We start from the raw sequence: 26,408 nt of genomic DNA on the forward strand, positions 1-26,408 counted from the left end.
CCACGTTCCCAGCAGTAAGTCAAATCCATTCCCGGTGGGGGTTGGACTCCGCCAAGGCTGCCCTTTGTCACCGATTCTGTTCGCAGCCGAGTGTGAAGCGGCTGGAATGAAGATCAGCACCTCCAAATCTGAGACCATGGACCTCAGTCGGAAAAGGGTGGAGTGCCCTCTCTGGTTCGGGGTCCTGTCCCAAGAGGAGGAGTTCCAAGTATCTTGGGTGTCTTGTTCATGAGTGAGGGTAGGATGGAACGTGAGATCGAGAGGCGGATTGCTGCAGCGTTTACTCTAATGCGGACTCTGCACCACTCTGTTGTGGTGAAGAGAGAACTAGGCCGAAGGGCGAAGCTCTCTAATTACCTGACGATCTACGTTTCTACCCTCACCAATGGTCACAAGCTGTGGGTCACGATGGAAAGAACGAAATCCCATATACAGGCAGATACATCCCAGATACAAGCGGCTGAAATGAGTTTCCTCAGGTGGGTGTTCGGGCTCTCTCTTAGAGACAGGGTAGTCTGGGATTTACTCAGCGTCAAACCGCTGCTCCTCCACGTTGAGAGGAGCCAGTTGAGGTGGTTCGGGCATCTGGTTAGGATGTCTCCTGGGGAGGAGCTGGATGAATTGGCCGGGGAGAGGGAAGTCTGGGCTTGCCTGCTGAAGCGACCAGACCCCACAAAAGCGGAAGATGGATGTTTGACAATGAGTGTACATTAAACGATTGCAGCAACGTGGCCTGTCATGATCATTTTTCTTGTCATAATAAACAATATTGTCTTTGTTGTTGCTGTTATTGTATCCTTAATGCCATTGATATAGTGTTATTAGTGCAAATACAAATTCAGTACATAATTTGAAGTACGTAACTGTAGATTTGTTGCTTGAGGAGACAAATTCATTATTTTCATACAGATTTAATATTCTTTAAAAATATTTTTGTTTGTTGCCCATTTTTTCCTCATTGAGCAATAAGTTAATATAGTAATTATTGCGAAAGGCTGAGCTGCAACTAATGATTATTTTAATAATCAATTGCATTTTTTTAAAAACATTATTCATTTTCTATCCTTTTATTACACCTACTATTAATTATTTCAAATTCTGCAGAAAAAAATGTGATTCAGTAACTAGTTTGGTCCATAATATCAGAGATAAAACAAAAATCTTAGTCATTGTTCTTCAGATTCTTCAACAGACTGATTATCTTTGTGTTAAATTAAAATAAAAAAAATGTTTTATTTATAATGCTAATTTTTGAGAATACTGTTGAGAGTCTGAAATACTGAGGAATTGGATAATTTCAAATTGATTAAGGTCTCGAAAGGAACAACTGATTATCATCGATTATTCATTGCACCTTTGAAATCCACACACACAAGCACATACACACACACACACAACTGTAGCATCAGTATCAAGATCAAATGGCCTATATGCATGTGAGATGTGATGTATTTTCGGTAAAATCTTATCTCTCATCTCATCAAAAAACATAATTTTACGGTAATGGCAGGCGCCGGTAACCTTGAGATATTTTGATTGAGAATTTCTACAATTCAACAATTTGGGGTATTTATCCGTTAGTATTTGTGTTGGGGAGATTATTGGCAGTACAGGCCAGAAGGTTAGCCAGGAGACAACAGTATCTGTCTGAAGCGCCAACACCTAATCCGCACCTGTTTGCCTAAGAAAGGATAGTACTGTGTGGATTCCGGGGGTCCAGAAGACAATGTACATGGAATGATTTCCTGTATTTCTCAGAATACAAGTAGAGTTTTTTTCCCTTCTATTGGGGGAGTGAACTTATTACCGCATTACTCAAAACAGACCAAATTCTCCACATATTTGTGTTTTGAATGCAAAATAAGTAATATTATGTAATTTACAAGGCTTAAAATGATGAAATGTATCCCTAATTCGATATAGTGTGCATCTGTTTTAGAGTGTTTGCATACAAACATCGCAAAAATGCACTTGTCAAACACTGCCAAACTGCCTCATTGTTGTCAACAAAAAAATTATCTGTGCAGCCTCATTGACAACAACGAGGCGGCACTGATCATTTTTTCGGCGGACTTTGACGCATACTGTCAGAGAAAAGGTTTGACTTGTCTCCTTCAGCCCTTGGACATGTACTTAAACAAGTCGTTGAAGACAAAAATGCGCAAGCAGTGAAATGAATGTCAGTAGCAGGTAGGGGGGAACCTTGCACACTTTGATTGCGCCATTTCATCACTTGCTAGTCAAATGATAAGCAAATCATTTGACTGCCCGTGGACGAGTAACGAGCATGTTTGAAGAGATGACGAGGAGGAAAAAACAGCATGTCCGATATAGCTATGGGTGGAGCTAGGCCTGCACGACTAATTGAATTGTAATTGTGATCACGATATTGACTGCCAAGATTAATTAAGATGAAAATCTGCGTTATTTAAAATGCCGCCTACCAATACATGTCAAATGAAGCACAGTCATCCTATCACCAGGGGGCAAACACAAGGTTAAGACATCATTAAGCTTAAGAAATAGCAAGCGAGCAAATCCTGGAAGAAAATACGCAGCTTGGTTTATGCTTGACGCGCTCCAGGAGTTCAACGCGACTCCACGGGTCAAAATGCCGTATTTTTCGGCAACCACGCCACTTCATGCGGTGTCTGCACTAGCCAGATTTTCCGCATAGCTTCTGGAATTTCTATACCGCGTGGAAGCACAGGGCAAAAAACATGTCGGACGAACCTTTGCTTATCGGAGTTCACCGGTGAAAACTGTAAACAACACATGGCGAGCACGCACACAGAGGTGATGAAAAAAAAAAAGCTTGGAAGAATTTTGATCTAGTGTTGATTGTATGATGTAGACTCGGCTGCCTCAAGAGCGGGACACGATCACAACGCTGAAGTTGGTTTCACAATTAAAAGCCATGACTGTAGATGACAATGTTTCCCACATGTTTGCATGTCAAAGGCCTCTGCTTTTCTCATCCCTTAGTATACGCTACGAGCTGTCAATTGAGACCCATTTTGGAAAATCAGATTTCCAAAAATGATATGTATAACCACTAGTCGGGGGTAGACTTAAAATTGCAGTTTTGTAAAATCCCCCCAAATTGAAGTAAAAATAGGGGAGTCGACTTATAAGTGAGGTCGACTTGTACTCTGAGAAATACTGTACATCGAAAGATGCTTAGCATTAAATAAAATACCTTCACTATCTACTCAAACAGCAAGTAATCATTTTATGTGATGATATAAGAGCTCAAGCTGTTAAAATAACATCTATTAAGGGTCTAAATAGTAAGGTTTTAGGGTTAGGAATACATCACATCCACAGCGTGCGCCGCTAAAATCCCCTTTGCATCGGACATTTCAGTGCCTTATGAGATCGAAAATGAAAGTGCTGCGTGCATGTAGTTAAAACATAAAACACTGAAGTACCTTTACTTAGTTTACTTACAGTCAAGCTGATAATGTCACAGTTGAGATTAATATGTCTTTGTTTGATGACATGGATGCCACCCGTCTCCTCCTTTTTTATCTAGACAAAGCAGTAAAGACAAAAGAAATGTTACTTTTGATTTTAAGAAACAAAACATACTTCTGTTCATTCTCTTTCAATCTTTCTGATCACCAATAACCGCAGAAAACGAGCAATAGAGTTACTGATGCTGCAAAAGAAAAAAGTATAACTTACTGTAAACATTAAACATGTTTCTGTATACATGATAAGTTGTTAAAATACTGTCGGCAAAATATTTGTCTATTTTAGAAATATCCCTTAAAAAGTTGTTTGGTACATACCATGATGAAGTGGACTGTATCTCCTTTACAAAAAGCTAAGAATGGGTTGACAGTCTTTTGTATGGACACAAATTGCCATGCAACTTGTGGAACACTGGATGGGTCAGACTTGAAAAACAACACACATTAATTTTTTAATCAGTTCCTTCCTTGTTGAAACATTTTAAACATCTTTATTATTGCTGTAATTATGACAATAATTCTTATTATTAGATTATACCAGATCTCCAACATCAAAAAATTGTGTCGAACAAGGGTGCGAAAGCATCACCCCTCTAAATGTACAAAAATGGGCAATAAGTAATGTTCAAAAATTCAGTTATCACCTCATGTTCATTTCAACATAAGGACACAATGGATTGTGTGGGGTACGAGAGGACCCACAAATTTTCATAGTCCTAGGTCAAACGTGTCAGGGTTCTATTTTGTTTTCCCATTGCAGGAGGCGCTACTGGGTATTGTTTCGGATGAAATATAGCCAAACCAGAGCAGGCCAAAGGAAAATTCAAAAGAAAGGGGGGAAAATTTAACAATGAGGTCAATGGTCTTTAGTTACTTTGCCTGGCTTTAAGTCAAATAAAAATTGTTGCTGTTTAGCACTAGCTGCTGTTTCGCACCAGCTGGAAAGATGAGCTCTATTTTTCTATATTTTAGTTTCCCTTTATTTTTTTAATCACTCGTCGGTCTTCTGTTCAATGTTTTTCTTTTCTATTCTTCGCCAGCTTGTGATTAATCAATTCTCTAACAGCTCCGAGCTCCATTCGTCCTCCTCTGCACAGCTTTGCTAGCGTGTGCACCTACACCATATCAATCACTTACAGCACTATTCTCATGGAAAGGCTTCGTTTCTTAGGGGGATGTGTCCGTCAGCTAGAGCAAAGTAGTTTGATAATTGTAGACACATCTGATCTAGTCTAGTTAGCATTAGCACAGAGCAGCTAGCATCCGATAGTGCAAGCGGTAGCCTACCCCCAAATCCAGTTAGCGCTAGCCCTAAGCAACCTGCTAACCGCAGTGAGCCTGTTCAGACACATAATCGTTTTAGCCCCTTTGCCAGGCACACTCCTTCTCAGTCTACTGGCTCCCGCATGTTAGTTATGGGGGACTCCATCACTCGTAACTTTAAGCTTAAAACCCAAGCCACATTAATGTGTATTCCAGAGGCCAGAGCACCTGACAGTGAAGCTAGTCTTAGGGAGCTGACAAGCAAGAGGCTCATACACCAGCGTAGTGCAAAAAACACTAGCTGCTCAAATTTAGTGACACGTCGGCTCCGATGATAGTAGAAAGAGGCAATCAGAGATTTAAAAAGAACATAGCTAGGACTTGAAATCTCGCTAGAAAGGTGAGTCGGTATCAAGTACAGTGGGGCCCCGGTTTACGAACCCCCTGTTTTACGTATTTTTCATGTTACCGCAGCGTTTTTTTGTCCCCCTCTTACGCACGGAAATGCCAATATGCTATTGGTCGATTAAGGTCACAGTCATGGTCTCAGTCACAATCTCAGTCACAGAGATGCCGATATGCTATTGGTCGATTAAGGTCACAGTCACGGTCTCAGTCACGGAGATGCGGATATGCTATTGGCCGGCGTCACGTCAATCACAGAAATGCCGATATGCTATTGGCCGAACGCCCTCATCTAGTTTGATGGCACAGCTGGTCGGTGTGTTGTGAAGACTTTGCAAACTTTATCTGTTAGACATGGCTTCTAAAATTGCAAGTGGCGGTAAAGGAACAAGTAAGAGGATGATGACAATAGAAACGAAGCAGGAGATAATAAAAAAATACGAAGGAGGCGCACGCATAGTTAACCTTGCTAGTGAGTATGGCCGTAACCGCTCAACAATCGCTACAGTTCTCAATAACAAGGAAGCTATGAAAGCAAGCAAGTCTTCTAAGGGCAAGACTTTCCTTGCCAGGGGACGGACTTCGGTCAACAAAATGGAAAGGCTTCTTCTATTATGGATTAAAGAGAAGGAAATCGCCGGTGATATGTTCTCGTTTAAGAAAAAAAAAATTCTGCTGGTTCGTCTCTGCTCCCCTCCGCTTCCACCCACCACCAGCTCGTCACGTCGCCCCAAAGGTAAATGTCATTTTTCCTTTGTATATTTATGTTATTTAATTTAACTGTACAGTAGATTATGTTACTAATTTTTAATATGTGAATAAAGTCGTGATGTTTTTACCTGAGGTTTTTGAACGCGTTGCACGCATTCAATAATTAACATAGGTTTGGATTGCCCGTCATACGGCCAATTCGAGTTACGAGCCTAGCCCCTGAACGGATTAAGTTCATAACACGGGGGCCCACTCTAATTGTTAACCAAAGGATGACTAGTTTGTGTAGCGAGCAAGGCTTCCAGTTTGTAGATAATTGGCCCTCTTTCTGGGGCCGGCCCGACCTGCTGAAGATGAATGGCCTTCACCCAAACCGAGAACATGCCATCACTCTTTCTAGAAACTGTTTGAGCCTTCCATGATTTCTCACATTAGAGCAGGGGTCTCAAACTCCAGTCTTTGAGGGCAGTATGTTTTCCATACTGCTCTCTTAAACACACCTGATTCAAATGATTAGGATCATTTTCATGCTCCTGCAGAGCTTGCTAATGAGCTAATAAATTGATTCAGGTGAGTTAATGACAGAAGCATCACAAACATGCAGGATTGCGGCCCTCAAGGACTGGAGTTTGAGATCCCTGCATTAGAGCATGTCGGGTCACATGTGAGAAGCGAGCCTGCAAGAAACGGGTGTGGAGTCGTTAAGGCTAAAGTTAACTAGCACTAATCTGGATTTTTAGAATACTAATAGCTTCCTTAGTTTAGGAGGAACTGGCTCCTTCCACAAGCCTTTTGAGACTGCAGTGATTCAGGGCTATACAAACAAACTTCACTGACTGAGATAAAAATCACAAATCAAAGTTTTTTCAACACAAAAGTAGGTTTGTCAGAAAGAAATGGATTGTGACTACAATATAAAAAATGATGTGAATTAAGGAAAAATTGTGGTCAAGGAGACGGATTTTTCCGCCGCTCCAACTCTAACTCAACAAGCTCCACCGTATCTGATGCAATAATCACCAATGTTAAAACTCTTCTTGTTACTTTTCATCTGACTTGCTGCTTTTAAGTTGGACAGGAGGGTGAGTGTACATTTGAATTAAAAAAACAAAACAAAAAAACATCGAGCTAAAGATTGGCAAAATGAATTGAAAATCACAACTCTCTTGACACTGTATGCACGCACAGTGGCTTGGAGTGCAATTCTCAACAACCAATCTATGTGCTGTTGGCTTTGGTTGATTGCGTTAAAGGCTTTGGGGGATTTTGTTATTCTTAAGTTGTGGGTTTCTTTTTAGTTCTTGTGTCTTGTTCTCATTTGGTTTCCCTCGCCTCAGTCCTCGTTAACGTGATTTGTTTCCACCCGTCTGTGTACCTGCCCTTCCTATGAATTTTTTTATGCCTTTTTTTGTGCCTTTTTGGACCGTTTTTGGATGTTTTCATACATGAAGTCCAATTCTCGTTTTTCATTGTAGTGCGGGCACCATCTAGTGGCAACAAAACAAAAATATAGCTAAATTTTTATTTTTATGTACTTTGTTGAGCCTGTCGAAGTAATATCACTGACTTTTTCTGAGAGGCCTTCAGACACGCTTTATTCCTCCACTAACATTTATCGTAACATTAAATGCTGCTGTAATTAGACCCAGATGATCTCATCTTGTCACGATTTCACACACTGAATGAAAGTTCATTCCTACAGACATCAACAAATACATTCCAACGTAGTGCTAAAACCACCTTGTGGCAGGAAATAATAAAATACCATTTTTGGGAGTCACGTGACGCAAGCTGGCTGCCTAGTTCGAGAGCTCTGCAGAACATGCGGTATGCTTACTTTTAAAAGGAGCATATGTCTTCGTAATTCGCCTACTTGCAGTACTTTTAAACTCGAGAAGTAAACATCTTATCCACGTTTGGCCTGAAGATGCCCACCCAACAGAAACTCATGCTCCGTCGTCAAGATGGCGCTAATGCTAGCTCGTCCAAGTCTGCTGACGCGACACTTGGTGCTAGCGGCCGCAATTTTGATGGGGGCATTTTGATGTTGGGGGACCTATATGAGGCGGGCGCCCTTAAATCCTTTACCCACTTACGGTCACAGTTTGGATTGCCACAAAACCAATTCTGGAAATTTCTCCAACGTCGCCATTTGCTGGGTCAAGTGTTTCGCTCTTTGACTTCCCCGCCTGTTAACTTGGACTGGCTTTCTCGGTCGTGGCAGGTCTTGGGGAGGGTTGGTAAGGCCTCGCTGTTTTACAGTATGCTCCTTAAGGGCTCGGAGAAGGACCCACTGGCTTTAAAATCGGTGTGGGGAAAAAGACCTCAATATAAATTTCACTGCTCTCGAGTGGGAAAAGATTTTGTGGAATGTTAAAAAGCTGTCGAGGGAACAGAGAACACGTCTTGTACAATTTAAGTTGCTTAATAGAATTTATTGGACACCCTATAAATTGTATAGAGTCAAAATCTCACAACCACCATTATGTTGGAAGTGTGGGCTGGAGGATGGGACACTTGTCCACATGCTCTGGAGCTGTCCGGTGATTCAGGACTTTTGGCTTGAAATCAATCAGTTTGTTAGGCGGATCATAAAACATACCCTTTTTGGAAAAGTTGTTAATATTAGGGGATCTGTCCCCTCTAGATTCACTGCCCTGCTTTACGGCGGAGTGGATACAGACTGCTTTGATGGCAGGTCGCAAAATCATCTTGTCCAATTGGAAATCTTCATCCGCTCCTCTTATCAGAATATGGCATCAGACCCTGGGTAATTTGGCAGCATTTGAGGAGCTCTCATTCAAACGCAGCGAAAATTGGACTGGGTATCTCCAGAAGTGGGGCCCCTATCTCACCAGTTTGACTGGGACAATGTAAGGTTGAGACCGGACAATAATTTTGTATTCTTTACTGGGTGACTCAAATTTACTGGTGACTATTGTCGTGGACATTAGATTTGCTGTTAGAGTGTTTTTTTTTTCTTTTGAGGGATAAGTTTGCAGAAGGACTCCTACAACTTTTATGGTTCATGTAGCTCCTCGTTCCTTGTACCATACTTATATACACCTGTACTATTTGTAGTTTTTGTTAAAATATGGTAAAATCCAATAAAGTTCAAATCACAAAAAAAAAACATTTTTGCCATTCCATTTACTTAGTTGTGCCAGTTGAACAAATGCTAATGAAAGATTGACCATTTCTTAAACATTGACTTCTACTGTTCACCTGCATATGTACAAACACATACATACCCAAACGTGTTCATACATCGAACTGTTCATACCCCAACGTACACAGATCTGCGAGGGCCCATTATAGCTGGAATGAATGGCATTTTTGAGGGCCTAAACATGCACGAAAAGTCACCAAAATTTGCACACTCGTCGGGCCTGCTGTAAAATTTGATATTTTTGTGTTTTCATAAATAAAATGTAAAAAATTCATTTTTAGCGCCACCTAGAGTTGAACAATTCTACTGGGTCACGGCCCGTTTCACCTAGCGAATAGGGCTCAAACTCCAGTCCTCGAGGGGCGCAAACCTGCATGTTTTCGATTCTGTTCTCTGAAACACACCTGATTCAAATGATTAAGATCATTTTCAAGCTCCTGCAGAGCTTGCTTATGAGCTAATAATTTGATTCAGGTGATTTAATGACAGAAGTATCAAAAACATGCAGGATTGCGGCCCTCAAGGACTGGAGTTTGAGATCTCTGCATTAGAGCATCAGGTGTGCTTTAGAGAGCAGCATCGAAAACATGCAGGTTTGTGGCCCTCTAGGTTTAGTTAGGTTTAGTCTAGGTCTAGTTTGAGACCTATGACCTAGAGATATGATTTTTTTTTAGGCATAAAAGACCTACAAAAAAGATACCGAGCGCCATATGCTAGGACAGGGGCGGGCAACTCCGGCCCTCGAGGGGCGGTGTCCTGCACGTTTTCCAGTTTTCTCTCCCTAACACACCTGATTTAAACCATTAGCTCATCAAAAAGCTCTGTGGTCCTTGAAAATAATCCTAATCATTTGAATCAGATGTGTTTGAGAGAAAACGGAAAAACATGCAGGACACCGACCGCCGAGGCCTGGAGTTGCCCACCCCTGTGCTAGCATATACAGAAACATAGTTATGAATTTTTTTATGTGCCTTTTTGGACCGTTTTTGGATGGTACCAAACTCCTCTTAATATCTCTTAAACGGTTGACCCGATCGACTTCAAATTTGGCGTGCTTAATTTTCAGACATATTGCCAAAACTGGACAAAATTTTGTGAAGATCGGCCAACATTTATGATGGGGGCGGGGCTTCAAATATGTGTTTCAAATTTCCTTCGCCATGAGCGACAAAAACCTTAATAACAAAATGAAAGCTTTGAAAAATCTATGAATTTAAAGAAAATTTACTTGTCACTGCCTTAAAACATCTGCATGATAAATTCACAAATTAATTATAGCGCCACCTAGTTACAGAAAAAATGCCAATTTTTACACTTTTATGTATTGTGCTAAGCCCGTTAGAGTAAATGAAGTGAAAAATCGGTAAAAGTTGCTGTAATTGAACCCAGAGGACGCTACAACTAGAGCCAGTTCCGACCCGTTTGACCTAGAGCTACGAATTTTTGGAGGCATATGTAGGACCTCAAGACCTACAAAATGTTCATAGCACACCATATGCAAGGATGTACAGAACCAGAGTTATCAACTTTTGAATGTGATTTTTTTTTCTTAAACGAGAACTTTTCTTAAACGAGAACATATCACCGGCGATTTCCTTCTCTTTAATCCATAATAGAAGAAGCCTCTCCATTTTGTTGTTGACCGAGGTCCGTTCCCTGGCAAGGAAAGTCTTGCCCTTAGAAGATTGCCGAGCGGTTACGGCAATACTCACTAGCAAGGTTAACTATGCGTGCGCCTCCTTCGTATTTTTTTATTATCTCCTGCTTCGTTTCTATTGTCATCATCCTCTTACTTCTTCCTTTACCGCAACTTGCAATTTTAGAAGCCATGTCTAACAGATAAAGTTTGCAAAGTCTTCACGACCAGCTGTGCCATCAAGCTAGATGAAGGCGTTGGGCCAATAGCATATCAGCATTTCCGTGACATGTGAGAAAAGTTCTTTTCGTTGATGGAGCAAAGCGAATAAAATAATGCGGACACAATGACCGGCATGTTGGACGGTTCGTAAGACGAAAGGTTTGTGCGTAAGAAGGGGACAAAAAAACGCCACAGTCCACATCGTAAAATGAAAAACACGTAAAACGGGGTTCGTAAACCAGGGGCCCATACATATATATACATATATATACATATATATATATATATATATATATATATATATATATATATATATATATATTATATATATATATATATATATATATATATATATATAGATAGATAGATAGATAGATAGATAGATAGATAGATAGATAGATAGATAGATAGATAGATAGATAGATAGATAGATATACACATATATATAAATATACACACACACACACACACTACAATGCTGGTCTGCTATTGGTGGGCGTCACAGTACCAAAATTAATCAAGAACTACAAAGAAGGCTAGGCTAGGCAAGGATAGGCTACCCTCGCTATGGTATATGGTCATTACAAGTTTGTCACGTCACTCAAAGGTAAATAATCCTTCATATATTTTTTATTTATGATGTTATTTAATAGTATTCATGTATATTTTATATTAGTAGCACTTACTATACAGTTTTGTTTGCAATTTTTTAACATGTACATACAATTTTGATGTTTTTACCTGGGGTTTTACATGCATTAGCTAATTACCATAGGTTCTTATTGCCCGCCATATGACAATTTTCCCTTACGATCCCAACCCCAGAATGACATAGTCCACTGTATAGTGGACAGCGGTCCACTGTATAGTGTTCCCTTGCTGCAATGCAGGAGCCCCATAATTAAATGACAGGAGGACAACATGTGGCTTTTTTGCTTAGCAAGTACCATTGTGTGGTGCTGCTGCCTTGCTACACAGCAGCCCCACAACAATTTCAACAAAAACATTAGGGTCCATGTAGCATTAACTGCTCAGGCCCTAATTACACAGATACATACCTTGCTGTAGGGAAAAGTCATCCAAACTTTAAGGGAGGGCTTCAGTCCAATTACCAAAATCTGATGAGAACATACACAAAAAAAAAAAAAAAAATCATGATAAACTTGCTTGCTGTTTAAGATGAGGAGGCGGCGGGTACACAGGTGTACCTTTGTGAGGGAAGCCAAAGCCAACAGAGAATAATGTGTTATCGGATGATCACTGTAGTCCAGAGATGCACGCAACGGTTCAATACAGCAGACTTCCCCTTTAGAACCACTGAAGAGACATCTTGAGTCACAGGAACGTATGCCCATTATTCTTCTGAAAACAAAAACAAAACAAAAAATTATACATACATACATACATACACACACACACACACACAAGCACACACACACAGATATATATACACACGTGGACAAAATTGTTGGTCCCCCTCAGTTAAAGAAGGAAAAACCCACAATTCTCACTGAAATCACTTGAAACTTACAAAAGTAACAATAAATAAAAATTTATTGAAAATTAAATAATCAAAATCAGCCATCACTTTTGAATTGCTGATTAACATAATTATTTAAAAAAACAAACTAATGAAACAGGCCTGGACAAAAATGATGGTACCCATAACTTAATATTTTGTTGCACAACCTTTTGAGGTAATCACTGCAATTAAGCGATTTCTGTATTTGTCAATGAGCGTTCTGCAGCTGTCAACAGGTATTTTGGCCCACTCCTCATGAGCAAACTGCTCCAGTTGTCTCAGGTTTGATGGGTGTCTTCTCCAAATGGCATGTTTCAGCTCCTTCCACAGATGTTCAATGGGATTCAGATCCGGGCTCATGGAAGGCCACTTTAGAATATATATATGTGTTTTTAATTCGTGAATGCGTGCAACGCGTGAAGAAACCTTAGGTAAAAACATCACGACTTTATGCACATATTAAAAGTGAGTAACATAATCTACTGTACAGTTACATTGAACAACATATACAAAGGATAAATGACATTTACCTTTGGAGCGACGTAACTTGTGCTGGGTGGAGGCGGAGGGGAGCAGAGACCAACCCGCAAAGTACATACAGTTATGGTGATATGCTATTGGTCTTAAAATGTCACAGTCACTATATATATATATATATATATATATATATATATATATATATATATATATATATATATATATATGGTGACTTTGTTGATGTCTGTGTACTGAAGGAAATTCATATTTTTCAAATGCAATATATCAATAAAATAGTGTGTACATGGAACTGTGTTATTCTAATAAAGATTGAGACGACGTAATGTCAGTATAAAGCAGATGGTCCTGGCCCAGGGGAAATAAAGACAAGTCGGCACCTCCAAAAGGAACAGATAGCACCCCCCGAGACAACATTCCACCAGGAGCAAAAGGCTAGGTGTGGCCTTCAAAAGAAGATATCAGTCAGAGTTTATGGTGCTCAGACTTCCTCCCGCTTCAAAGAATGGCCGGCAGAACAAAGACTTTTGAAGACACCATCCCCACTTTAAGAGACCCCCACGCACGCACACACCGACAGGCACGCACGCACGTGCACGTACGCACGTGCACGCACACACACACACACACACACACACACACACACACACACACACACACACACACACACACACACACACACACACACACACACACACACACACACACACACACTTGCATTCCACAGTGGGACTAGATGCCCCAAAAGGGTATAAGAACTGAATGTTGAAGGTGAAACGTTGCCATTTTCTGCTCCGACCCATGGTAGGACTGGCCCGAGGCCTCGTGTACTTTCCCACTCTGTCTGGATTAAATCAATTGTTTCACTATGTTGTGGTATGGGCGATCTTTCAACAAAAACGAACACGCTAGGAACTAGTTTAAAGGCAAGAAGCTTTTTTCTAGATTCCTTCAGTACTTATCAAGAAAGCTAGACTTTTCACTCACCCCATTTCATATTTTTTTAGATAAATACTTAGTTTTTAATAAACTCATAATCATATAGTCATTACATACACATATACTGAGATTGGGATTAATCTGACATCATATTCAGCACTAATATGAGCCAGAACACCTTCAATCGCATACATTGGAAAAGTAAAAGTAAATAAATTACCTGAACGTCAGCTCAAAAACTGAACCACCACTGTCGCTGCACACTGCAAGAGTTGATTCATCTGTAAACTTGGAGCATAAAAAAAATCATCAAAAAAAATTAAAAAAGAAACAAATAGGAAAGTAGTTTTCTAGGAAAAGGAAACTGTGGTCCAATATTTGTATTTGTCATCGAGGCTATGAGCCATACTTTGTCTGGTCCCGCTCCTAGAACTTGCTTGCCATCAAACCCCAGATAACCTTGGCTCCTCGGAGCGTCATGACACACAAACCCCAACATCACATTCAGGTGAGGGCTAATGGAAGGGGCATTGATTGTGCCTCTGTTAGCTTTTTGTTTGCATAAATATCTTGGCTACACTTAATATAATTGCTCATGTTAAGCTAAAAGCCCATGAAGAGTTTGAGTGTGAAAAAAATATAAAGTAAAACATCTTCTCGAAGATTGACAAATGCACCTATTTTGTTGATCAATATGCATATTATCAAATTCAGAGCTTGAAAAATAGAAGGAAAAATGAGATAGAACTTCAGTTTATTTTCTCATACCCTTTTATCAAATGCAGACCTTGAAAAAAGAAAGCAAGAGAAGGAAAAATGTGATAGAACTTCAGTTTATTTTGTATCTCATAATCTATTTAGACGTCTCAATGTACATTCCTATATGAAAATGAGAATTTAAGACATTTTTTTCCTTTAATAGCGTAAATGTATTTTGAGATATAGGATCAAGACTCTGTATCGGCAGATCTTTGAAACTAGAGACTATGGTTCCAAAACAGTGTGATTGGGATAGCTCTACTTAGCGTGACAATTTTATAAAAATGTTATCATTTCATAGAATGCATAGAGTAGATGTTGTGACTTTACCTTTACATGAAGAATTGCTGTGCCTGGAGGGTGTGCGTCAATGATAGTTCGAAGAAGTTTCCCACTGGCAAGATCCCACATGGTAATCTGTTGAAGAAAATAAACAATAACATTTAATGGTTATCATAAAAAATTAAAAATTAAAAACATGTGATTTTGCATTGTGTAGGGATGATACTAAGCGCCAAGTACCAAAGGTATCAGTATTGGGCCAATACCTGGCCTCACAAACTTCATATATATCACACTTACTTACTATATTTAGTGGTCATATAAATAACTTTCTTCCACTGTTTTAAGTATTTTTTAAAGACTTTCAATTTGAATTGTAGCTCGTTTTGGGAGTGTTGCTTGTGTGTTGCTTGGGGTTTCTGTAAATATTATACATTAGATATTAGTATGTTTACTGTGAAAATGTGCAAAAAAAAGAGAGTCCTACATGTCGTACCTGTCCTTTCGCAAACCCACAGAGAAGTCTAGAGCAATCATTGTTGATGCTGAGGGCAGAGATTGCTCCAAACTCTGCACCAGTTGTTTTTGTTCCAAGACAGAACCTTAACGCTTGGTTGTTATCTGGGGAGACAGTTAAAAGTGACAGTACCATCAAAGGTAGACTTATATACAGTCTATCTGATATCAATATCTATATATTATTTTATCCCTGGTGGAAAATTTTCTCAACAATTAGTGTTGCAACTGTTTCAGCAGCTGGGGCAGGCGTTTCAGGAAGATTGATGCGCTTGACAATTTTGATGCCAATGAAGGGGGGGGGGGGGGGGGGGGGGGTTATGTACTTGAGGTTTGAAATGCATACGCAAGTATATTTCCATATTGAGCAGAACAGTTACTAGGGGTGGAACGGTTCGCAAAATCCATGGTTCGAATTGATTCTCAGTTTTGAGGTCATGGTTTTCAGGTTAGTTAGGACTGTCAGTTAGACAGTAGTGCTTTTGTTCTATGAACTATAAAAGAATGAACACATGAAGGACTCTCACAGAATTTGTATTAAATAATTTTTGTTGATATTGTTTTGGTAGTTACCTATGTTTTCTAATTAGAAAGGTATCCTAAATAATCTATCTAAGGTAGCAGCAAATAGCGATAGATTAACAAATTAAAAGCCATCGCCAAATGCCATTGGATAACAAAAGCTAATACAGTACAGTAATCCCGCGCTGTATCGCGGTTCATCTTTCACGTGTTCGCAGCTTCACAGATTTTTTACAGTGTGGATATTTTTTACAGCGCATTGTACTCTGAATCTGATTGGCTCAGGGGCTTTACTGTTGTCTCGAAATAAAATATTGACGCTGTACTGTATTGGTTTTTCCCTTGTCAATTGATTACAAAAGGCAAGAGGATCCAAAAGCTTGCTTTCGTCTCTTCTGTGCCCGTGTGAGCTCAGCTCACCACAAACGTGCTAGTAATCACATTGATTGACAGCTTGGTCTCTGTGAGCCAATCAAGAGGCAATCACGTGACTCGTAGGTGTGCCGAGAGGAAATGCACACACCTGTGTGCCTACCTAGAGCAACAGAGAATTGCACGGCTTTGGAAATCTGACTTTTTTACCTCGATTTCTTTTGTAATATATTGAAATTTCAAATGTATTGTTATGATTTAAGAGGCTTCGCTTTAATTTGATGTCTGGGCATATCCGTTTATAAAAATCTTCTTGCTCAGAAAAAGGAAGAGCTCAAACTACTGCTGATAACAGTGTGCGGGTTCAGGAAGAAGAGGCATAGATGGGACTGTGAAATACGCAAGTGACAATGTTTCCTACTTTGTATTACTATATTAAAATGATTGTTTAAAACAAATTTGGGCCTTTAAAATAGGTTTTGACTCCCGGTTTTATTCTACGGTTCAGTATTGCATTGTAAAATAATAAAAAAAATAAAGCTGGCTACTTCACGGATTTCAATTTGCGCGTGTTATTTTTGGAACGTAACCCCAGCGACATATGAGGGATTACTGTATAAACCTGTGTAGTCACTAGAGGTGGGTAATAAGTCTCACATGTTTAAGTCTCAAGTTGTAGCCTTCAAGCTTGTGGAAAAAATAAACCAAGCAAGTCATAAGTCAAGTTATAAAATCTTGATCAGCACAACACACTGTATATTGCTATGATAAATGATTTTCATTGATCCAAGACCAAAAGGGTACATTTATCTCTAGAAACTAAATGAACACAAAGAGCATATTCATCTCTAAAAATTAAACAAGGTAAGAGTGTGAAACATATTACAAATGTATAGGTAGAATGATTAGGTGATGATCGGTACATGTATTGAACAGTGTATCTGTACTTTTTATTAACGTTTGCATGAGTGTTTATATATATTGTGCTTAACAATGCTACTGTAAACTTAAACTGGCATATTTAACATAATCATTGCTGTCCTAAGTGAGCGCTTGATAGAATAATTCTAAATATAGTGATTATACATTTGCTACAAAATATAAATGCTTGCAATGAAGAAATGCTTTGCTGTGTGAATGATTGTGGTATAATATTTTATCTTGCTAGGTATAATTTTTTATCATACATGCATTAGTTTCTCACCCACATGCTCACACATAGAAGGAAATGTACACAAGGTTCCGGCCATAGATTTGCATTTTTTCCTGCCCCTTTAGGGCCGGGACCTTCATGTTGTTTGGGATCTCTCTATCAAAAAAAAGTGAGAGGGGTCGGAGAGACTGGCAGAGCGCAGTAGAATTGTCGTTAGCCAGTTCCTCTTCGCTCCCCTCATGACTGAATTGGGAAGATTGCCTTATCTTCTTTTTTGTGTACAGTTTCTTACAAATGTCTGACAAATGAACCTGCACATTTCCAGTAAATTGTAATTTCTCCAATGCAAACGTTCTGATGCATGGAACAGACAAGTAGTAAGTCTGTTTTGTGCACATACAATTATCTGTTGTATTAGTCATAAAACTAACTTGAACTAGGTATCTGGTATACTAAAGGGACATTCACAAACAAAGCAAGTCTTTTGAACCACTCTTCATCATGAAAAAAGGCACTTAGTCTTTAGAAAGAGCCACTCGCCCCCTAGCCCCAATCAACCCTCCGGCTTGGTTTTCTCTTTGTCTTTTTAGTCAGCGCAACCACAGAGCACTCTGTCTCGTTCAATTGGACAGATCGGTTTGGACCATTCAAAAATCGTTCCACCTCTATCATTTTCATGCAGATTATTGCTTAAAAAAAAAAGAACAGACAAATTTGAAGCAGTGGTGGCTCGGTTCCATAAGCTGTGGGCCAAGTGTAGAGGAAACACTGAAACACTTACCGTATTTTTCAGACGATAAGCCGCGACTTTTTCCTTGTGATTTGAGCCCTGTGGTTTATAATTCAGCGTGGCTTATCTGCGTTTTTTTTTTTTTTTTAAGTCAATCCGCCAGTCAAGCAAATGTGTGCATCTGTTCAAGGTGTCAATTTATGGAACAATAGAACTGAAAACATGTGAATTAATGGCTGAACTCGGAAAGAGTTGTAAAAACAAATCATTCAAAATATTAAAATATATGTCTAAATTGAAAAAGATTGTGTATAACGATTTGTGATGTGGAAATTTGATAAGGTGTATATGATTGTATTTAAATATTTATGACTGTATGTATGAATTATCGGCAATGTGTTTATATGTTCACTAAAATTGTCTCGCAATTAAACATTGGGATGCAGAAGATGCTACCTATGTTCACTACAATAGTCTAGCAATTAAACATTGGGAGGCAGAAGATGCTATCGAATAATTGGTTTTGAGTTTGAATTGCTATTAAACTGCAGTATTCTGTTTGTGTTATGTTGAAAATAATCCATCCATTTTTGCATAAATATGTTAGTGCAAAATATGCAGGCATGAGAATGTTAAAGAGAGGATGTTGCTGTTGGCAGGTAATTTTTTTTTAAATAACTAAAAAAAAATTAAAAAATTCCATATAACATGTTTTGGTGCAAATATCTGATGTTATGACCTGCAGCTATAGTCCAGTGCGGCTTATACGTGGCAAAAATTGTTTTGTTTTTTTGCTCAATTTTTGCTGGTGCAGCTCATATACCAGTTTGGCTTACAGTCCGGAAAATACAGTACAAATCTAGCTTTGACCTACCAAAGACCAACGCCAGACCATGAGATGTTCCCACAACAATCACATCTGAAAGTGTCTGAAAACAAGACACAAAATAACAACATTCAATTATAAAAAGGTGATGAAATGGTGATGAGTACATCTAATGCGACAAGCTGGTTAAAATACAAATGGTCAAATACTCACTCCCAACCCCCAAATTTGTTCTGTTCATTTCATTGAAGGAAATCCAGACCAGCAATTGCACATTTATCATCTGATTTCTCAGCAAATAACATGCTGGACAATACATAGCACAGGTGTCGAGTTTAATATTTCTAATTTTGAAGTGTACAGGCAGTTTGTTTGTTTTGTTTTTTGTATGAGGTCTGTAGTGGCAGAGTATGTTAGAACAGCGAAGAACTGTAAGACAGTGCTGTTGGTGTGACAGAAGAGCTCAAGGTGGCGGTGGATCAGCTCTGAACCACTTTTTGTTTGCTATAGTGATGGACAGACTGACAGACAAGGTTAGAGTGAAATCACCATGGACTATGATGTTTGCAGATGACATTGTGATCTGGAGTGAGAGTAGGCAACAGGTGGAGGAGAAGCTCGAGTGGTGGAGGTTGGCCCTGGAAAAGAGAGGAATGAAGGTTCGCCACAGCAAGACGGAGTGTACACACATGGACAAAATTGTTGGTACCCCTCCGTTAAAGAAGGAAAAACCCACAATTCTCACTGAAATTACTTGAAACTTACAAAAGTAACAATAAATAAAAAATTATTGAAAATTAAATAATCAAAATCAGCCATCACTTTTGAATTGCTGATTAACAAATTATTTAAAAAAACAAACTAATGAAACAGGCCTGGACAAAAATGATGGTACCCATAACTTAATATTTTGTTGCACAACCTTTTGAGGCAATCACTGCGATTAAGCGATTTCTGTATTTGTCAATGAGCCTCCATGTTTCCCTACGGTGAAAACATTGATGTTTCCATACATTGAAACATTGATGTTTCCCTACAGTGAAACATTGAAGGAGGCTCAGTAATGTTTTGGGGCTGCTTTGCTGCATCTGGCACAGGGTGTCTTGAATGTGTGCAAGGTCAAATTAAATCTGTAGACTATCAAGGCATTCTGGAGAGAAATGTGCTGCCTGGTGTCAGAAAGCTTGGTCTCAGTCGCAGGTCATGGGTCTTCCAACAGGACAACGATCCAAAACACACAGCCAAAAACATCCAAGAATGGCTGAGAGAAAAGCGTTGGACTATTCTAAAGTGGCCTTCCATGAGCCCGGATCTGAATCCCATTGAACATCTGTGGAAGGAGCTGAAACATGCCATTTGGAGAAGACACCCATCAAACCTGAGACAACTGGAGCAGTTTGCTCATGAGGAGTGGGCCAAAATACCTGTTGACAGCTGCAGAACGCTCATTGACAAATACAGAAATCGCTTAATTGCAGTGATTGCCTCAAAAGGTTGTGCAACAAAATATTAAGTTATGGGTACCATCATTTTTGTCCAGGCCTGTTTCATTAGTTTGTTTTTTTAAATAATTATGTTAATCAGCAATTCAAAAGTGATGGCTGATTTTGATTTAATTTTCAATAAATTTTTATTTGTTACTTTTGTAGGTTTCAAGTGATGTCAGTGAGAATTGTGGGTTTTTCCTTCTTTAACTGAGGGGTACCAACAATTGTGTCCACGTGTGTATATGTGTGAATGAGAGGACTCCAAGTGGAAAAGTGAAGATACACGGAGAAGAGATAAAAAAGGTGGAAAATTTTCAGTATGTAGGATCAACAGTCCAGAGCAATTGAGGGTGGGAAAAAGATGTGAAGAACCATCTGCAGGCAGACTAGAACGGAAGGAAAAATGTGTCAGGTGTGCTGTGTGACAGAAGAGTTTCAGCTAAAACAAAAGGAAAGATATAAAAGACTGTGATGAGACCAGCAATGTTGTTCGGCCTGGACACAGTGCTACTGAGTCATTCAGACAGGAAGCAGAGCTGGAGGTAGCAAATATGAAGATGCTGGTAGAATAGGTAGAAGGATGCTGAATTTTGACTTGCCAGGCAGGAGGCCTAAAGGAAGACCAAAGAGGTTTACAGATTTAGTGAAAGAGGACATGAAGGTAGTTGTAGTGAGAGAAGCAGATGCAGCAGACAGGCTTAAATGGAGGCATAGCTGTGGCGAGCCCTGAAGTAAGAAGGCGAGCGGAGAAGAAGAAGAATTTTTACGGGTAGGAAACGGAGGGCAACGCAAAAAAAGTGGTTCACCAAATGCCAAAAGAAAATCGGAACTCAAGGACAAGTTAACTGCCTCAACTATAAAAAGAAAATAGCATTAACAGTCTCAAATTGGGCTTTAAGTCCTAAAATGAAAGTTGTGACTTAAGCATGTTTAGATTTGTGAAATTTAGTTAAACAAGATTCACTAATGGGCTGCACCAGAGTGAAAGTTGCCGTCCAAAAATGGTGTGCTTTCGACACAAACGATATCCTTTCACACACCTTGAAGCCTCTACATGTCAGCCAATGTCTAAGATGACACACACAGTATTCACCAATTGAACCATGTTGAAATGTTGTTCCTGGAAGGCTCTTCTCTACCAAAATGATGTGTATAGTGGGTGCCGCCTTCTAAACTTCTGTCCAGAAGTGCGGACCTTAAGCATTTTAATGATTAACTGCAATTTCATTTGCGATCAACCCCATCAATGAGTCTACAATTATACTGTCTCTTTCAAGAAATGCAAAATCAATACTCACAATCGCAGTTGGTAACCCAGCATCAACTTTGTCCTGAAGAAACATACAAATGATTCATTACAGCAATATATATAAATGCTTCAGTGAATCGGATGCTTAAAGTACATTTTGCAAAATGGATTCAAACTTTTGCCAAATACCGTTCATTGTTTTAACAAAAGTTTATGTTGTCATGTGTGTGTGTTTTGTTCTGTGCCTAGGCAGTGTTCGATTGTGCCACGAGGGGGCGGGGTCACCAGCCTTGCGCACCTGTTCCCCATTACCCATCAGGGTCTTTTTAAGGCTGGTCGCTACAGGAGAGCGACGCTGGGTTATTCCTTCGCTCAGCGAACTCCCATGCCTCGCGTTCCTCTCGCTTGTCATTCTTTTGGTTGGTACTTTTCTCTAGTTGTATTTTTGCTCGCTTTATGTTTTTTTGTTGTTACTTTGTTCCCAGTCGTTCTCCTGTAGCCTCCGCCACCTCGTTGCCTTACCCCTCTGTTGGACTAATCCCTCCTAGACGTTTTCATCTCTCCCTTATTTCGTACTTTGTGACTTTTGTTTGTACTTTCCCGTTCCCTTTTTGGACACCCTTTTTTCCACGCCAGACGTGCGTCTTTTGTTATAATAAACTCTTTGAACCCAACCCCTCGGTCACGTCCTGTTCGGGCTCGGGGTCCCTTCGTGACATATGTATGTTGTTTAAATTATATCGAACATAATATTATTCACAGTACCGTGTTTAGACCAGAGGGGCCGCACAGAACATATTTTAGATATTTGTTACGTCTTCCCTTCACTATTGTCAAGTCAAGTCAAAGTCAAAGTCAAGTTTATTGTCAATTTCTTCACATGTGCTTAACATACAAAGGAATCGAAATAGCGTTTCTCACTATCCTCTGCGTTTTACATGTACAATAACAAAGTGCAGGTGCGCATGATGAGACAAGTAGTTGAGGTAGTTGTTATAGTTCTAAGTGTAATCGCTAGTGCAATAGAAATATAATTATAAATAAACATGGCAGCATCAAGTCTGAGCAAATTTTGCAAGTGCATGAGTAAAGTTTGAGTTTAGGTGGGGGGGGCCAGCTAGGTGTTTCTTCTGGCTGGGGCTGAATGTGAGAGAGGGAGTGGAGAGAGAGAGAGAGAGTTCAGCAGTTTCACGGATGGGAGGGGGGAGGGGGGGGGGGGGGTTCAGCAGTCTCACGGCCTGGTGGATGAAGCTGTTCCTGAGTCGGGTGGTGCGGGAGCGGAGGCTCCTGTACCTCTTTCCGGAGGGCAGGAGGCTGAACAGACTGTGTGCAGGGTGGCTTGTATCGGTGACAATCGTGACGGCTTTGCGGCCAAGGTGGGTGGTGTACAGGTCTTGCAGGGAGGGGAGCGGAGTACCAATAATCCTCTCAGCTGTCCTCACGATGCGTTGTAGAGCCTTCCTGTTGTAGTCGGTGCAGCTCCCGCCCCACACAGTGATGCAGCTGGTGAGGATGCTTTCAATGGTTCCTCTGTAGAATGTGGTCATGATGGGCGGCGCGGCACTTGCCCGCTTCAGTTTGCGCAGGAAGTAGAGACGCCGCTGTGCTTTCTTGGCCAGAGATGCAGTGTTGGTGGTCCAGGAGAGGTCATCGCTGATGTGCACCCCCAGGAACTTGGTGCTGCTCACTCTCTCCACTGCAGCACCATCGATGGTCAGCGGGGGGTGTTGGGTGCGGCCTCTCTGGAAGCTGACGACCATCTCTTTGGTCTTGCTGATGTTTAGCAGGAGGTTGTTGTCTTTACACCATCCGGTCAGAAGCTCCACTTCTTTCCTGTAGTGGGTCTCGTCGCCGTTGGAGATGAGACCCACCAGTGTTGTGTCATCAGCAAACTTCACGAGGTGGTTGGAGCTGTGGGTTGCTGTGCAGTCGTGTGTTAGTAGGGTGAAGAGGAGGGGGCTGAGCACACAGCCTTGTGGGGCCCCCGTGCTCAGGGTGATCCTGCCTGAGATGTTGTTGCCAACTCGCACCGCCTGAGGCCTCTGGCTGAGGAAATCCAGCAGCCAGTTGCAGAGTGAGGTGCTGAGGCCCAGTTTGTCCAGTTTGCAGGTGAGCTGTTGGGGTATTATGGTGTTGAACGCTGAGCTGAAGTCTATGAACAGCATTCTCACATATGAGTCTTTCTTTATTGTAATATATTACTCTTTGGTCTTCCCGTGTCTAGGAGTAAAAGTCAGGTAAGTCCAAAATGTTGCAGTTAGACTTCTGACAAGGACAAGAACGTTTGATCACATTATTCCGATGCTAGACAACTTACATTAATGTCCAGTCCAGCGGATGTCGTTGTTTGTTTAAAAAGCCCTTTGACACTCATTTGTGATTAAGGAGTATATAAATGAATTTAACTTGACTCGACCTGACTTGTCTTAAGATGATCTATTTCAGTCAACTGTTTACATGCTTGTTCCGCTGATCATAGTTGTGGTCAAGATTGATTGTGATTTGTAAAGATGGATTATATTCATCTATTTAGAACAGTTGTTGCAATTGTTTGAAAATGTGTATTAAAAATATCTTGACAAGTTACACATAATTTTTAAAATGATCTGCCATCAGAGAAGAGCTCTAGTAAAATGCCACTATTTTGATGTGCATTTATGAAGGTGTCATGAAATATTAACATCAAGAAAGCGTTAGCGCATTTTGGACTTGGCCTTTTCATTGCAACTGGAGTCTTTATACGAGGCATTTGCATTCCGATAGGTCATTTGGATTCATTCTAATTGAACTACAAGGCTCCACATAAACCCAGCTTTTAACACATTATTGGCTGAAACACGGAGTTTTCGAAGTCCCCAGAAAAGTGACTCTTTTGGAGGAAAAAGTCAACAGAAAAGTGACTCTTATGGAGGGAGAAGGTGTCTGCCCTTCGCAAACAATGTTTTTTCATGAGACGTATGATACTGAACGTGAATGAGAGTGTGATTTCGTATTACCGCAGCCGAGATGATCTGTGCAGAGATGCCTTGAAGCAGGCTGTGTCGAAGAACCGATCCATGAACTGCCGTTTGCAATTCTACTGCCTTCTTCTTCCTTTAAACATGAACAATTCAACATATATATCACACAAACACTTGTCAAAATAGATCATGTATAATTTGTCATTGTGGTACCGACATTTAAACTCAAATCTCAATGACCAATGAATGGGTGAGAGTGTGCAGGTAATTAAAGTTGTATTTTCATCTGGTTCTTTACAGGTAGCAAAAAGTCACAAAAACGTTCACCAGACATGGAGAATTGAGTGTAATTTAAAGTAGCTTTCAATGCAGAAAATATTTTGTGATTTTAGTCCAACCCTTGTCATTCTTGCAAACCTCTCGCTCCTAAGTGCTTGAAGTAAAATTTAGGCAAAGGGCCCCTGACATGCACCGTATTTTCCGGACTATAAGGTGCACCTGTATATAAGCTGCAGCAGCAAAATATGAGCAAAAAATGTATTTTTGTCACGGACAAGCCGCACTGGACTATAAGCCGTAGGTAATAACATCAGATCTTTACGCAAAAATAAGGTATATTGAGTTTATCATTTTTTTTAGATATTTAATTTTTTTGTAATTGTCTGCCAACAGCAACATCCTCTCTTTAACAGACTGACTGAACATGCCTGCATGTATAGTCCCAATATATTTATAAAAAATGGATGGATGGATATCTGTAAATAAATCAATTTTTTTTTGTCTCCCTTAGTTTGATAGTTTATTTTAGTGACCATAATAACACATAATGTCTACTGTATATAAAACATACAAATCACAAATGTACCCCAAATTTTATACAATCTCTTTTTAAATTTAGACGTGTATATTTTTTTAAATCATATATTGTTTTAACTCTTTTTGCGCACAGCCATTGATTAACATCTTTCAATTCTATTTGATGGTTGTTCCATAAATTGACACTTCGAACAAATACAAACATTTGCTTGCTGGTGGCTAGCAAAAAAACAAAACAAAACTAGAGCTGCAAGCAGCTATAAAGGGCCCTCGCAGACCTGTGCACGTTGGGGTATGAACAAGTCTGGGTATGAACAAGGACTATGAACGATGAAAAATTAGTTGTAGATGACTTCAGTGCAGGACTCTTATCAAGTTTGTAAAATTTAGAGAAGGTGGGATAATGTGGGTTGAGTTACTACAGCTTTTATTGTTACAGTTGTGTGACTTTACACTGTCGTATAGGCCACGCCCATTATCGAAACATCCCACTCTTTGGTGGAGGGCATTAGGCGTGGCCAGTGGCTTTTCAGACATTATTTAAAGGATATCACTTTAAAGGGCTCAGCAGAGTACATAAAAACGTTAAGGAATTGCTATATTTTACTAGGTGGCGCTCGTACTATGATTAAAAAATAGGCTTGTAGGTGTGTTTCACATTGGACACCCATCCCATATACGAAGTTTTGCAAACATCAGATCATCTTGGTCCAATTACAGCAACTTTTACCGTTTTGGCGAGACATCGGACTTTGAGTTGGCATAGAGGCCACTCCCTCTATGGAAAAGTCATCAAAGTTGAGAACCTTCATTTTCCACTGTGTCATAGCTTTTCTGACCATTTTTGAGTTCATTTAGTCAAACAGGCATTGAACGACAAATACGTATGTAACAGCGG

General features: G+C 40.0%; 1 protein-coding gene across 6 annotated transcripts in view; it reads right to left on the bottom strand.

Moving 5' to 3' along the window:
- The window catches only part of vps8 (VPS8 subunit of CORVET complex), a 228,787-nt gene that overhangs the window by 156,549 nt on the left and 45,830 nt on the right, over positions 1–26,408 (bottom strand). For 4 of the 6 annotated variants that reach the window (XM_088421847.1, XM_088421845.1, XM_088421844.1 and 1 more), the window contains exons 4-13: positions 24,731–24,827; positions 21,784–21,816; positions 19,047–19,101; positions 15,376–15,500; positions 14,928–15,014; positions 14,059–14,126; positions 12,091–12,244; positions 11,941–12,000; positions 3,795–3,902; positions 3,451–3,531 (exon numbers count right to left, since the gene is read on the bottom strand). In XM_088421847.1, coding sequence (XP_088277973.1) covers positions 3,451–3,531; positions 3,795–3,902; positions 11,941–12,000; positions 12,091–12,244; positions 14,059–14,126; positions 14,928–15,014; positions 15,376–15,500; positions 19,047–19,101; positions 21,784–21,816; positions 24,731–24,827 — 868 coding nt within the window. The remainder of the gene's footprint in view (positions 1–3,450; positions 3,532–3,794; positions 3,903–11,940; positions 12,001–12,090; positions 12,245–14,058; positions 14,127–14,927; positions 15,015–15,375; positions 15,501–19,046; positions 19,102–21,783; positions 21,817–24,730; positions 24,828–26,408) is intronic. The other 2 variants (XM_088421849.1, XM_088421848.1) reach the window with 1 other exon arrangement.

This window comes from Hippichthys cyanospilos, chromosome 8 (assembly GCF_059441005.1).
Source record: "Hippichthys cyanospilos isolate Australia breed blue-spotted pipefish chromosome 8, RoL_Hcya_1.0, whole genome shotgun sequence".
In the NCBI taxonomy this organism is placed as follows: domain Eukaryota; kingdom Metazoa; phylum Chordata; class Actinopteri; order Syngnathiformes; family Syngnathidae; genus Hippichthys; species Hippichthys cyanospilos.